At 43.2% G+C, this 13,046-nt stretch overlaps 1 protein-coding gene across 5 annotated transcripts in view; it reads right to left on the reverse strand.

Moving 5' to 3' along the window:
- The window catches only part of abcc4 (ATP binding cassette subfamily C member 4 (PEL blood group)), a 566,891-nt gene that overhangs the window by 197,922 nt on the left and 355,923 nt on the right, over positions 1-13,046 (reverse strand). Inside the window, exon 21 of one of the 5 annotated variants that reach the window (XM_068034381.1) lies at positions 840-1,257. The exons of the other annotated variants lie outside the window; for them this stretch is intronic. Within the exon in view, the coding sequence (XP_067890482.1) occupies positions 1,252-1,257 (6 nt within the window). The 3' untranslated portion in view covers positions 840-1,251. Of the gene's footprint in view, positions 1-839; positions 1,258-13,046 lie in introns of those variants that run through there. 5 annotated transcript variants of the gene reach the window in all.

The following is a 13,046-nucleotide window of genomic DNA, read 5'->3' on the forward strand; positions in this document are numbered from 1 at the left end:
TACCCTATTCAGATTCTTATTTTCCAAGGAGTATGTGACCTCCTCATTCCTCCTACCACAATTCACCATCTCACAATTATCTATATTAAAATTAATTTGCCATTAATTCAATTTAATTAAAACCCCATCTACAGAATTACATCAGATTAATATCTTAGAATATTCTTTTGTCAAAAGTACATATAAGCAAGCTGAGAGCCTGACTTTGTGACAAACTATTTCTTTGGTTGCAAAAAAGCAACACAAACAACCAAATCCCCAGTGATGAAATGTCGCCATGCTGCTGTTTGATATGATCAATTTGCCTGTTGTACAAGTTATCATGTCAAGATCACAGAATGTCTGATTCCTCCCTTAGCTCATAACAGACAATATTGATTACAGTAAACAAGCAGAAACAAACCTAAAGTTTGCCGCACTTAAAAGTGAAAAATAAAGCTTTTATATACAAACATTCTAAATAAAAATTAATGTTAATTAGTTCCCAGCTTTAGTAAAATGAAACTACAAACTTGCAATTGTGCGAACAACCAAACTATGGTGCATTCCTCTTTTCTGATAATGTCAAGATTTAAATCTTACAGCATAATTTTTTATTGATACAATCTTTTCTTTGATGTTGAAATAAAATTAGAAAATTGGAGTAAATTGCAATGTTTTTGTTGTAAGTGGATATGAAAAGTCACTTCTAAACCCAACATAAACATATGCTTAACAATTAACTGTATAAACAATAAAAACAAAATGGAACTGCCATTTGTACAGACAGGGAATAAAACGCACACAACAAAAACAGACTGCGCTTTGATTGCAGTTTCAAATTTTAATTGTGACCAGAATTTGGGGAGTTAGCTTCTAAATTCACATTTCCATGACTCAGTTTTTAATAGTTTAAAATAACACAACATACCAGAATTCCTTCCACACACTTTCCCTGACATCACCAAACAATAAACTGCAAGGGTCAGTGATACTGAAACAAGGAAAGGCAGTTCCACTCCTGTGCACTAATGAAAGTGACTGACCCATACTATTATCCCTGACTTAGAATCTTTTGTCTATTGCATCCAGATGCAGCTGCTATTCATTCAGACAAGTGACTGTGGACGCCTCCATCACTTTTCCCCTTTCTTCAGCTTTTTCACTTCATAAAGTTGCAGTCAATGTGTTTTGTGTGTGGTGAGGAGGGAATGACACATTCAGTGGTGGTCTCAGACTCTACCTACATTGGTGGTTCAAGTAGTTGCAGGATTAGGCCTTTGTGTTGGATGAAAAGATATTAAAAGTCAGTTATTTGAACTCAGTCAAGCTGCTTATTTTTAAATAGAATAGTTCTACAATTCATTTTTTCCTCTATAAATCACAGCCCTCTCCACAGCACAGCTGCAACACCATTCATGCAGTGTTTATACTTGAGAAACTAGAATATATTGTGGACTTCTGATACTTCATAATAGCTAATAAACTTGGCCTCTGCACATATACTTTTAATAACAATGGTGAATAGATGGGTAACTCATGCTTATTTTTAAATTTGATATTCTCACAAAAATTCAAAACAGCATCAATAGAAGCAGAGGTTCTCCCTGTAATATGGAAAAGTAGATACTCCATTTGTTTTTAATGTTTTGCTGCTATTCCCTGCTCTATTTATTCTTGCCCTCCTATCCCCATTACCCGCTCACACAGAATATTTATAAAATGGAGACTGATGTTTTGGCCAAATCTATATTTATCTCTATCCTGGGATTGCTGCAGTATTCCAGTGAACATCAACGCAAGCTTGAGGAACCGCGCCTCATTTACCGATTAGGCACACTACAACCTACTGGACTCAACATTGAGTTCAATAATTTCAGAGCAGGACTGCCCCCCTTTTTTTTTTAGTTACCTTTTTTAAAATTTTACTTTGTAATTTTTATTTTTATTTTATTTTTAGTTTGTTTCATCATTACACTTTTTTTAAACCATGTGCCCGCCCACTTTTTTTTTCATGATTTGCTTTTGGCTAGGGCTTTCATTATTCTGTCATTTAACACCCTCACTGCACTAACACTTTGTATTTCACCACGCCATTAACACACTCTTTGTCTTTGCCCCTTGACCTCCTTGTCAGTTATTCTCTCTGACCCACTGTCGTATGAACACCTTCCCATTTGTTCTCTTTTGCCCCGCCCCTACTTTATTTGCTGAAAACCTATTACATTTCTAACCTTTGCCAGTTCTGATGAAAGGTCATTGACCTGAAACGCTAACTTTTCTTCTCTCTCCACAGATGCTGCCAGACCTGTTGAGTATTTCCAGCACTTTTTGGTTTTATATTCTATATTTATTGTGCTAAGTTCATTTTGAAAAAGATTATGGAGAACAGCTAGCAAAAATGGTAAACAATCTAGATTTTAAAAATAATTTCATATTGTGCTTGAACAATAAGTCTTCTAAAAAAAATCAGGGCGGAAACAGAATATGATGAAATATGTAAGCTGCTTAAACAGTTGGAGAAACCACTGTTTTTTTAAAATTCATTCATGGATGTGGGCGTCGCAGGCCAGGCCCATCCCTAATTGCCCTTGAACTGAGTGGCTTGCCAGGCCATTTCGAGGGCATGCAAGAGTCAACCACATTGCTGTGGGTCTGGAGTCACATGTAGGCCAGACCAGGTAAGGGCAGCAGATTTCCTTCCCGAAAGGACATTAGTGAACCAGATGGGTTTTTACAACAATCGACAATGGTTTAATGGCCATCATTAGACTAGCTTTAAATTCCAGATTTATTAATTGAATTCAAATTCCACCTTCTGCTGTGGTGGGGTTTGAACCCATGTCCCCCGAGCAATACCTGGATCTCTGGGTTACTAGTCCAGTGACAATACCAGTATGCCACCGCCTCCCCGAGTTAATGTCAAGTGATCAAGAATTTGGCTTTGGAACAGGGTAAAATGAATTTACTTGTATGACAAGTGCTTTTATCTGAATTTTGTTAAGGAAAAACTTTAGACGAGGTACAAATTGTGAAAAAGGTGTTGATTATGTTGTGGTCAGTTTCCAACATGTTTCCTGAATGATTCCTCTCTCATTCCCAAACAAAAATCTTGATGGGTGAGACAATATAATGTCATCTTCACAACCTTGGTCAATGTCTCATATTGGGCAATCAATGGAGAAAAACATGGTCTGACATTATTTTGCTCTACCTCCCTCAAGCAATTTTGTTGAAACTAACAAAACATTAAGCCAAGACACGTTGGGATTTAAACCTGCTCTCCTAGTAAATTCCAACAGGGCAGCACTTGTTATAAGTTTTTTATTATTTGTTCCTGGGGATGTGGGCGTCGCTGGCTATGACACCATTTATTGCCCATCCCTAATTTCCCTTGAGAAGGTGGTAGTGAGCACCTTCTTGAACCGCTGCAGTCCATGTATGGTAGGTACACCCACAGTGCTGTTAGGAAGGGAGTTCCAGGATTTTGACCCAGCGACACTGAAGGAACAGTGATATAGTCCCAAGTCAGGATGGTGTATGGCTTGGATAGGAACTTGCAGGTGGTGGGGTTCCCATGTATCTGCTGCTCTTGTCCTTCTAGGTGGTAGGGGTCGCAGGTTTGGAAGGTGCTGTCTAAGGACCCTTGGTGCATTGCTGCAGTGCATCTTGTAAATAATACACACGGTTGCCACTGTGCGTTGGTGATGGAAGAAGTGAATGTTTGTGGATGGGGTGCCAATCCAGTGGGCTGCTTTGTCCTGGATGGTGTCGAGCTTCTTGAGTGCTGTTGGATCTGCATCCATCCAGGCAAGTGGAAAGTATTCCATCACACTCCTGACTTGTGCCTTGTATCGTGGACAGGCTTTGGGGAGACTGGAGGTGAGTTACTCGCTGCAGGATTCCTGGCCTCTGACCTGCTCTTGTAGTCACGGTATTTATATGGTTACTCCAGTTCAGTTTCTGGTCAATAGTAACCCCCAGGATATTGATAGTGGGGGATGCAGCGATCGTAATGCCATTGAATGTCAAGGGGAGATGGTTAGATTCTCTCTTGCTGGATATGGTCATTGCCTGGCACTTGTGTGGCGCGAATATTACTTGCCACTTATCAGCCCCAGCCTGGATATTGCCCAGGTCTTGCTGCATTTCTACACGGACTGCTTCAGTATCAGAGGAGTCACAAATGGCGCTGAACATTGTGCAATCATCAGCGAACCTCCCTACTTCTGATTGAAAATTTCATTGATGAAGCAGCTGAAGATGGTTGGTTCTAGGATGCTATCCTGAGGAACTCCTGCAGTGATGTCCTGGAGCTGAGATGACTGACCTCCAGCAACCACAACCATCTTCCTGTGTGCTACGTATGACTCCAACCAATGGAGAGTTTTCCCCTGATTTCCATTAACTCCAGTTTTGCTAGGGCTCCTTGATGCCATACTTGGTCAAATGCTGCCTTGATGTCAAGGGCAGTTACTCTCACCTCACCTCTTGAGTTCAGGTCTTTTGTCCATGTTTGAACCAAGGCAGGAGCTAAGTGGCCCAAGCGCAACCCAAACTGAGTGTCAATGAGCAGGTTATTGCTAAGCAAGTGCTGCTTGATATCACTGTCGACGACACCTTCCATCACTTTACTGATGACTGAGAGTAGACTGAGGGGGTGGCAACTGGCCGGGTTGAACTTGTCCTGCTTTTTGTGTACAGGACATACCTGGGTAATTTTCCACATTGCCAGGTAGATACCAGTGTTGTAGCTGTACTGGAACAGCTTAGCTAAGGGCGCGGCAAGTTCTGGAGCACCAGTCTTCAGTACTATTGCCGAAATGTTGTCAGGCCCCATAGCTTTTGCAGTATCCAGTGCTTTCAGTCGTTTTTTGATGTCAAGTGGAATGAATCCAGCTGGCTGAAGATTGGCATCTGTGATGCTGGGGACTTCAGGAGGAGACCGAGATGGATCATCTACGTGGCACTTCTGGCTGAAGATTTTTGCAAATGCTTCAGCCCTATCTTTTGCACTGATGTGCTGGGCTCCCCCATCATTGAGGATGAGGATAATTTTTGGAGCCACCTCTTCCAGTTAGTTGTTTAATTGTCCACCACCATTCCAGGCTGGATGTAGCAGGACTGCAGAGCTTAGATCTGATCCGTTGGTTATGTGATTGCTTAGCTCTATCGCATGCTGCTTGCGCTGTTTGGCACGCACGTAGTCCTGGGTTGTAGCTTCACCAGGTTGACACCTCATTTTGAGGTATGCCTGGTGCTGCTCCCGGCATGCCCTCCTGCACTCTTCACTGAACCAGGGTTGGTCCCCCGGCTTGATGGTAATGGTAGAGTGGGGGATATGCTGGGCCATGTGGTTCAGTACAATTCTGCTGCTGCTGATGGCCCACAGCACCTCCTGGATGCCCAGTTTTGAGTTGCTAGATCTGTTTGAAATCTATCTAATTTAGCACGGTGGTTGTACCACACAACATGATGGATGGTCTCCTCAATGTGAAGGCGGGACTTCATCTCAAGGACTGTGCAGTGGTCACTCCGACCAACACTGTCACGGACAGATGCATCTGCAGCAGGCAGATTGGTGAGGATGAGGTCAAGTATGTTTTTCCCTCACTACCTGCCGCAGACCCAGTCTAGCAGCTATGTCCTTTAGGACTCGGCCAGCTCGGTCAGAAGTGGTGCTACCGAGCCACTCTTGGTGATGGACGTCGAAGCCCCCCACCCAGAGTACATTCCGTGCCCTTGCCACTCTCAGTGCTTCCTCCAAGTGGTGATCAACATGGAGGAGCACTGATTCATCAGCTGAGGGAGGTAGGTGGTAATCAGCAGGAGGTTTCCTTGACCATGTTTGACCTGACGCCATGAGACTTAGTAAGGTCTACAGTCAATGTTGAGGACTCCTAGGGAAACTCCCTCCCGACTGTATACCACTGTCCCACCACCTCTGCTGGGTCCGTCCTGCCATTGGGAGAGGGCATATCCGGGGATGGTGACGGCAGTATCTGGGACATTGTCTGTAAGGTATGATTCCGTGAGTATGACTGTCAGGCTGTTGCTTGACTGGTCTGTGGGACAGCTCTCCCAACTTTGGCACAAGCCCCCAGATGTTAGTAAGGAGGACTTTGCAGGGTCGACAGGGCTGGGTTTGCCCTTGCGGTTTCCACTGCCTAGGTTGATGCCGGGTGGTCGGTCCGGTTTCATTCCTATTGACTTTGTAGCAGTTAGATACAACTGCTAGGCCATTTCAGAAGGAATGTAAGAGTCAACCACATTGCTGTGGGTCTGGAGTCACATGTAGGCCAGATCAGGTAAGGACAGCAGATTTCCTTCCCAGAAGGACATTCGTGAAGCAGATGGGTTTTTACAACAATGGCTTCATGGCCATCATTAGACCAGCTTTTTAATTCCAGATTTTTATCAATTGAATTCCAGATATCAGCTGGAAGCTTCTGATTGCAACTTAATTGTACGGTCTCCTGATCAGGTGACAGAATCTCCTTCAAACAGAACAAGTTAACAATAGAACAAGTTAACAAGTCAAACAATAAAAAATAGAATAATAAAATAAAATAATATGACCTCGTGAAACACAATCAAACTACGTCACACAAAAGAGACACGAGTAAAAGGAGGTTACAGTACATTAACAAGTAACAGGGAGTGGGGGAGAGATTATCTGTGCTCACCTCTCCCATCACACTGTGTGAATCTTTTCAGTCTGGTTTCTGCCCTTAACCAGAACATTAACCATAGGAATAGTGTTAGCTTTCATATGAATAATGATGCTGCTGAGCCCTGCCGCTATGGTACCAGCCTTGATTCAATGATTGTACTATCTGACTGCCTGTTTGACATCAGCCAGGATTTTCTCTATACCTTAACAGTGGGTAAGAACAAAATCATCCTGTTCAGCTCTTGCTAAAAACCCCAAATGTCCCACTCCATCTCTTGCCCCTTGAGCTCATTCAGGTTGAACCCGACAATATGCGAGCTCACTGTCCTGTTTGACTCTGAACTGAGCTTCAAATCACAAGACCTACCTCTCACACAGTGTCAATTTTACACCTCTGCAATCTCACTCATCTGTTTTTATCTGATTCTACTGCTGCTGAAACGGAAGGTCGAGAGGCAGAGAGGTTTTGGGATCAAACTGCAGACCATCTGATCTAGACACCTAAAGGCATGGGCATCAACTGTGAGGTAAAGAGAGTGGTGGGAGCACAGGAGACCAGGGCCAGAGAAACGAAGAGCTGTGGGGATGTAGAAGGTTACAGAGATATGGAGGGAAGAGGCCATAAAAGGATGAAAACATAAGGATGAGAATACTAAATACGAGGCACTGAGGACTGTCAGCTAATGTAAATCAGCAAGCACAACGGTGAGCAAAACTTGGGTGTCGGATAGGTTATGGGATGCATCGTTTTGGAACAATTTATGAGGGTGGAGTATGGGATGCTGGGCAGGAGAATATTGGAATAGTCGAATCTGGAGGTAACAAAGGCATGGATGAGGGGTCAGCAGTAAGTGAAAACAAAACACATGCAAACAATATTGCCCTGACAATTTCCTGCCACCATGTTTATAATAAAATCTATACTATTTCTCTATTAGTCTAATTTTGATAAGAATTTAAAAATAAGCTAATGACTAAAATAATGATAATGCAAAGTTAATGATCTCTGTCATGAGGAATTCTGGTTAGCTACATCACCACATGGAGGACAATATCCCAGAACACTTCTGTATGCCTACTCAGAGCTAGATGCAAAAGCCACAGCTCAAAAACAGGTTGACTAAGGATGGCAGAACAGGTAGTCAAAGATATAAAATATAAGACTTGGAGAAGTCTCAGCTTTTCTTCTTAATGCTTGACCTAGACAACAGAATCACAGAAAAATACAGTGCAGAAGAGGCCCTTCGGCCCATCGAGTCTGCACCGATGCATTAAAGACACCTGACCTGTCTACCTAATCCCATTTGCCAGCATTTGGCCCATAGCCTTGAATGTTAGGACGTGCCAAGTGCTCATCCAGGTACTTTTTAAAGGATGTCAGGCAACCCGCCTCTACCACCCTCCCAGGCAGGGCATTCCAGACCGTCACCATCCTCTGGGTAAAAAAGCTCTTCCTCAAATCCCCCTTAAACCTCCCGCCCCTCACCTTAAACTTGTGACCCCTCATAACTGACCCTTAGACTAAGGGGAACAGCTGCTCCCTATCCACCCCGTCCATGCCCCTCATAATCTTGTACACCTCGATCAGGTCACCCCTAAGTCTTCTCTGCTCTAGCGAAAACAACCGAAGCCTATCCAACCTCTCTTCATAGCTTAAATGTTCCATCCCAGGCAACATCCTGGTGAATCCCCTCTGCACCCTCTCCAATGCAATCACATCCTTCCTATAATATGGCGACCAGAATTGCAAACAGTACTCCAGCTGTGGCCTTACCAAAGTTCTGTACAACTCCAACATGTAATCTATGCCTCGACTGAAAAAGACAAGTGTCCCATATGCCTTTTTCACCACCCTATTAACCTGCCCTTCTGCCTTCAGAGATCTATGGACAAACACGGCAAGGTCCCTTTGTTCCTCAGAACTTCCCAGTGTCAGGCCATTCACTGAATACTTCCGTGTCACATTACTCCTTCCAAAGTGTATCACCTCACACTTTTCAGCGTTAAATTCCATCTGCCACTTTTCTGCCTTTTTGACCATCCGTCTATATCTTCCTGTAACCTAAGACACTCCACCTCACTGTTAACCACTCGGCCAATCTTTGTGTCATCTGCAAACCTACTGATCCTACCCCCCACAGTCATCTATGTCGTTTATATAAATGGCAAACAATAGGGGACCCAGCACAGATCCCTGTGGTACGCCACTGGACACTGGCTTCCAGTCACCAAAACAGCCGTCTGTCATCACTCTCTGTCTCCTACAGCTAAGCCAATTTTGAATCCACCTTATCAAGTTACCCTGTATCCCATGTGCATTTGCTTTCTTGATAAGTCTCCCATGTGGGACCTTGTCAAAGGCTTTGCTGAAATCCATGTAAACTACATCAACTGCACTACCCTCATCTACACACCTGGTCACATGCTCAAAAAATTCAAACAAATTTGTTAGGCATGACCTCCTTCTGACAAAACCATGCTGACTATTCCTAATCAAATTTTGCCTCTGCAAGTGGAGATAGATTCTCTCCTTCAGAATTTTCTCCAATAGTTTCCCAACCACTGACATGAGACTCACTGGTCTGTAGTTCCCTGGCTTATCTCTACAACCTTTCTTAAATAGTGGGACCACATTAGCTGTTCCCCAGTCCTCTGGCACCTCCCCCATGGCCAGAGAGGAATTAAAAATTAGGGTCAGAGCCCCTGCAATCTCCACCCTCGGCTCCCACAGCATCCTGGGATATAAATTGTCAGGACCTGGAGATTTGTCCACTTTTAAGCCTGCCAAAACCTCCAATACCTTGTCACTCCCTCTGACAATTTGCTCAAGAACCTCACAGTCTCTCTCTCTAAGTTCCATATCTACATCCTCATTCTCTTGGGTGAAGACAGATGTGAAGTATTCGTTCAACATCCTACCAACGTCCTCTGGCTCCACCCACAAATTTCCCCCTTGGTCCCTAATGGGTCCTACTCTTTCCTTGGTTATCCTCTTCCCATTGATATACTTATAGAATATCTTGGGATTTTCCCTACATTTACCAGCCAGCGCTTTCTCATATCCCCTCTTTGCCCTCCTAATTGCTTTCTTAAGCTCCATCCTACACTTTCTGTACTCCACTAATGCTTCATTTTCTCTGCTTGTATTTGCTAAAAGCCTCTCTTTTCCTTCTCATCGTACCCTGAATGTTTCTAGTCATCCATGGTTTTCTGGGCTTGTTGCTCCTACCTATTACCCTAGAGGGAACATGTTGGGCCTGTACCCTCCCCATTTCCTTTTTGAATGCCCCCCACTGCTCATCTGTAGATTTCCCGACAAGTAACTCTTTCCAGTCTACTTTGGCCAGATCCTGCCTTATTTTACTAAAATTTGCTCTCCCCCAATCCAAAACCTTCTTTTGCAACTTGTCTATTTCTTTCTCCATAACAAGCTTAAATTGTACTATGTTATGGTCACTATCACCAAAATGCACCCTCACCAACACATCAACCACCTGTCCAACTTTATTCCCCAGAATTAGGTCCAGCACTGCACCCTCCCTTTTTGGATCCTCTACATATTGAGCCAAAAAGTTCTCCTGTATACATTTTAAGAACTCCACTCCATCTAAGCCCTTAACACTATGACTATCCCAATTAATGTTGGGAAAGTTGAAATCACCTAATGTAATTACCCTATTATTATTTTTACACACCTCTGCGAATTGCGCACATATTTGCTGCTCAATTTCCCGCTGACTATCTGGGGGTCTATAATAAACACCTAGCAATGTGGCTGTCCCTTTTTTATTCCTAAACTCTACCCATAAAGCTTCATTTGATGCCCCCTTCAAGATATCATCTCTCCTTACTGCAGTAACTGACTCCTTAACTAATATTGCAATGCCCCCTCCTCTTTTACCCCCTCCTCTGTCTCGCCTGAAGATTCTATATCCCGGGATATTGAGCTGCCAATCCTGCCCCTCCCTCAACCATGTCTCCGTGATGGCTACTATATCACAATTCCACGTGTCAATCCTTGCCCTTAACTCATCCATTTTACCTGCAATACTCCTGGCATTAAAGTAGAGGCCTTCCATCCTGGTCTTACTCCCCTGAAACTTACTTCCGCTGTATTCCATCTGACTTGTTCGCTTTCCTGTGTTTAGCTGTGTCCCTATTCTGCTTGGAGTCTGCATCCCCTCCCCCTGCCAAATTAATTTAAACTCTTTCCAACAGCACTAGCAAACCCGCAAGCAAGAATGTTAGTCCCCCTCTGGTTCAGATGTAGACCGTCCCGCTTGTACAGATCCCACCTTCCCCAGAAAAGTTTCCAGTGGTCCAGGAATCTAAAACCCTTCCTCCTGCACCAACTCTTAAGCCACGCGTTCGTCTGTGCTATTCTCCTATTTCTATACTCGCTAGCATGTGGCACTGGGAGTAATCCAGAGATTACAACCCGAGAGGTGCTGCTTTTTAGTCTACTGCCTAACTCCCTGAATTCTTGATACAAGACCTCATCCCTCTTTCTACCTATGTCATTGGTACCAACAGGTACCATGACCTCTGCCTCATAACGTACTGAATAGTTGTATCATGTAAAGCAGGAAGGTGCCATGTTTAATCCTCAATTTATGCTATGTTAGCAGATCTTAGAAGAATGCAGGAGAGGTGCTACAACTGGCATTTGGTGCCCTGGATTAGAAAGAGAAAACTGCCCAGAGTTTATGTATTTGATCAATACGTGGCAACTCCTGTATGTGACTCAGATAAAGACAGCATGGGATTTGGCTGCGATGACCGTACTGTTAAAAAGCCTGCTGGTTCTTTGAAGGAGTGACATGTGCTGCGGATAAAGGGGAGCCTGATGATGTACTGTACTTGGATTTCCAGAAGGCAATTGACAAGGTGCCACATAAAAAGTTATTGCGTAAAGTAGGAGCTCATGGTATAGTGGGTATTAGCATGGATAGAAGATTGGCTGGCTGGGAGAAAACAGAGAGTATGCATAAATGGGTCTTTTTCTGATTGGCAGGCCGTGATGAGTGGAGTCCCTCAAGGGGGGGCCTCAACTTTTTACAATTTATATCAATGACTTAGATGAGGGGAGCGATGGCATGGTAGCTAAATTTGCAGATGACACAAAGATAGGTAGGAAAGTATGTTCTGAAGAGGACATAAGGAGGTTGCAGACTGAAACATGGGCCAACAATGGCCCAGTTTGGTGAGGAGCCAAAAGGAGCACTTGCTGGTATCCTTCAGTTCATTTAAGTACTGCTGATTAATCCATGGTACACCTGGAAAAACTAAGCAGAACATTTGCAGTCCATGCTTTGCCCAGTTTCAGCCGAATTTAGCACCATTGTCCGAAAATACATGTTGGACCCGTTAGTATACTCAGTACTCCCTCATCCTGCAATGAATGTAGAAATAAATTGCAATAACGAGATGTTTAGAAATAAATTTAGAAATATATAAATTAATGAAGGATAAAGGAATAGAAGGATATGCAAAACGGTTAGATGAAGTCGGATGGGAGAAGGCTCATGTGGAGCTTAACTTCCACAACAGACCAAATGGGCCAAATAGCATGTTCCCGTGCTGTAAATTCTATGTAAATGTTAGTATTGGTATTATCCCAATGAGTATGCTCAACTGCGATCCGTGTTTTAACAAAATACTAAAGTGCTTGTAATTTATCAGAGGGTTTTGCAGAATGGAAGGAAGTTATGACGAAAGAACTTTTATTTATATTTATTCTATCCTGTCCATAAGACATCCCCATATAAACACCTGAATACAAAACATTTGCAGGGTTACGGGAAAAAGGCAGTGTAGTGGAACTAGCTGAGTTGATCTTGCAGAGAGCCGGCATGGTCTCGATGGGCTGAACAGCCTCCTTCTGTGCTGTAACTATTCTACATAGATAGGTTGAGTGAGTGGGCAAAATCTGGCAGATAGAGTATAATGTGGGAAAATGCGAAGTTGTTCAGTTTGGCAGGAAGAATAAAAAAGGGGAGTATTACTTAAAACAGAGAACGACTGCAGAATTTGAGGTGCAGAGGGATCTCGGTGCATGAGTTACAAAAAGTTAGTATGCAGGTACAGCAAATCAGAAAGAAGGCTAATGGAATGCTATCCTTTATTATGAGAGGAATTGAAAATAAAAGTAAGAATGTTATGCTTCAGTTATACAGGGTGAGATCACATCTCAAATACTGTGCAGTTTTGGTCTCCTTATTTAAGGAAGGATGTAAATGCATTGGAGGTGGTTCAGAGGAGGTTTACTAGATTGATACCTGGAATGAGCGGATTGTCTTATGAGGAAAGGTTGGGCAAACTGGGCTTGTTTTCACTGGAGTTTAGAAGAGTGAAGATAAACTTGATTGAAGTTAATAAAATCCTGAACGGTCTT

The sequence above is a fragment of the Heterodontus francisci genome, chromosome 6, assembly GCF_036365525.1.
Source record: "Heterodontus francisci isolate sHetFra1 chromosome 6, sHetFra1.hap1, whole genome shotgun sequence".
NCBI lineage: Eukaryota > Metazoa > Chordata > Chondrichthyes > Heterodontiformes > Heterodontidae > Heterodontus > Heterodontus francisci.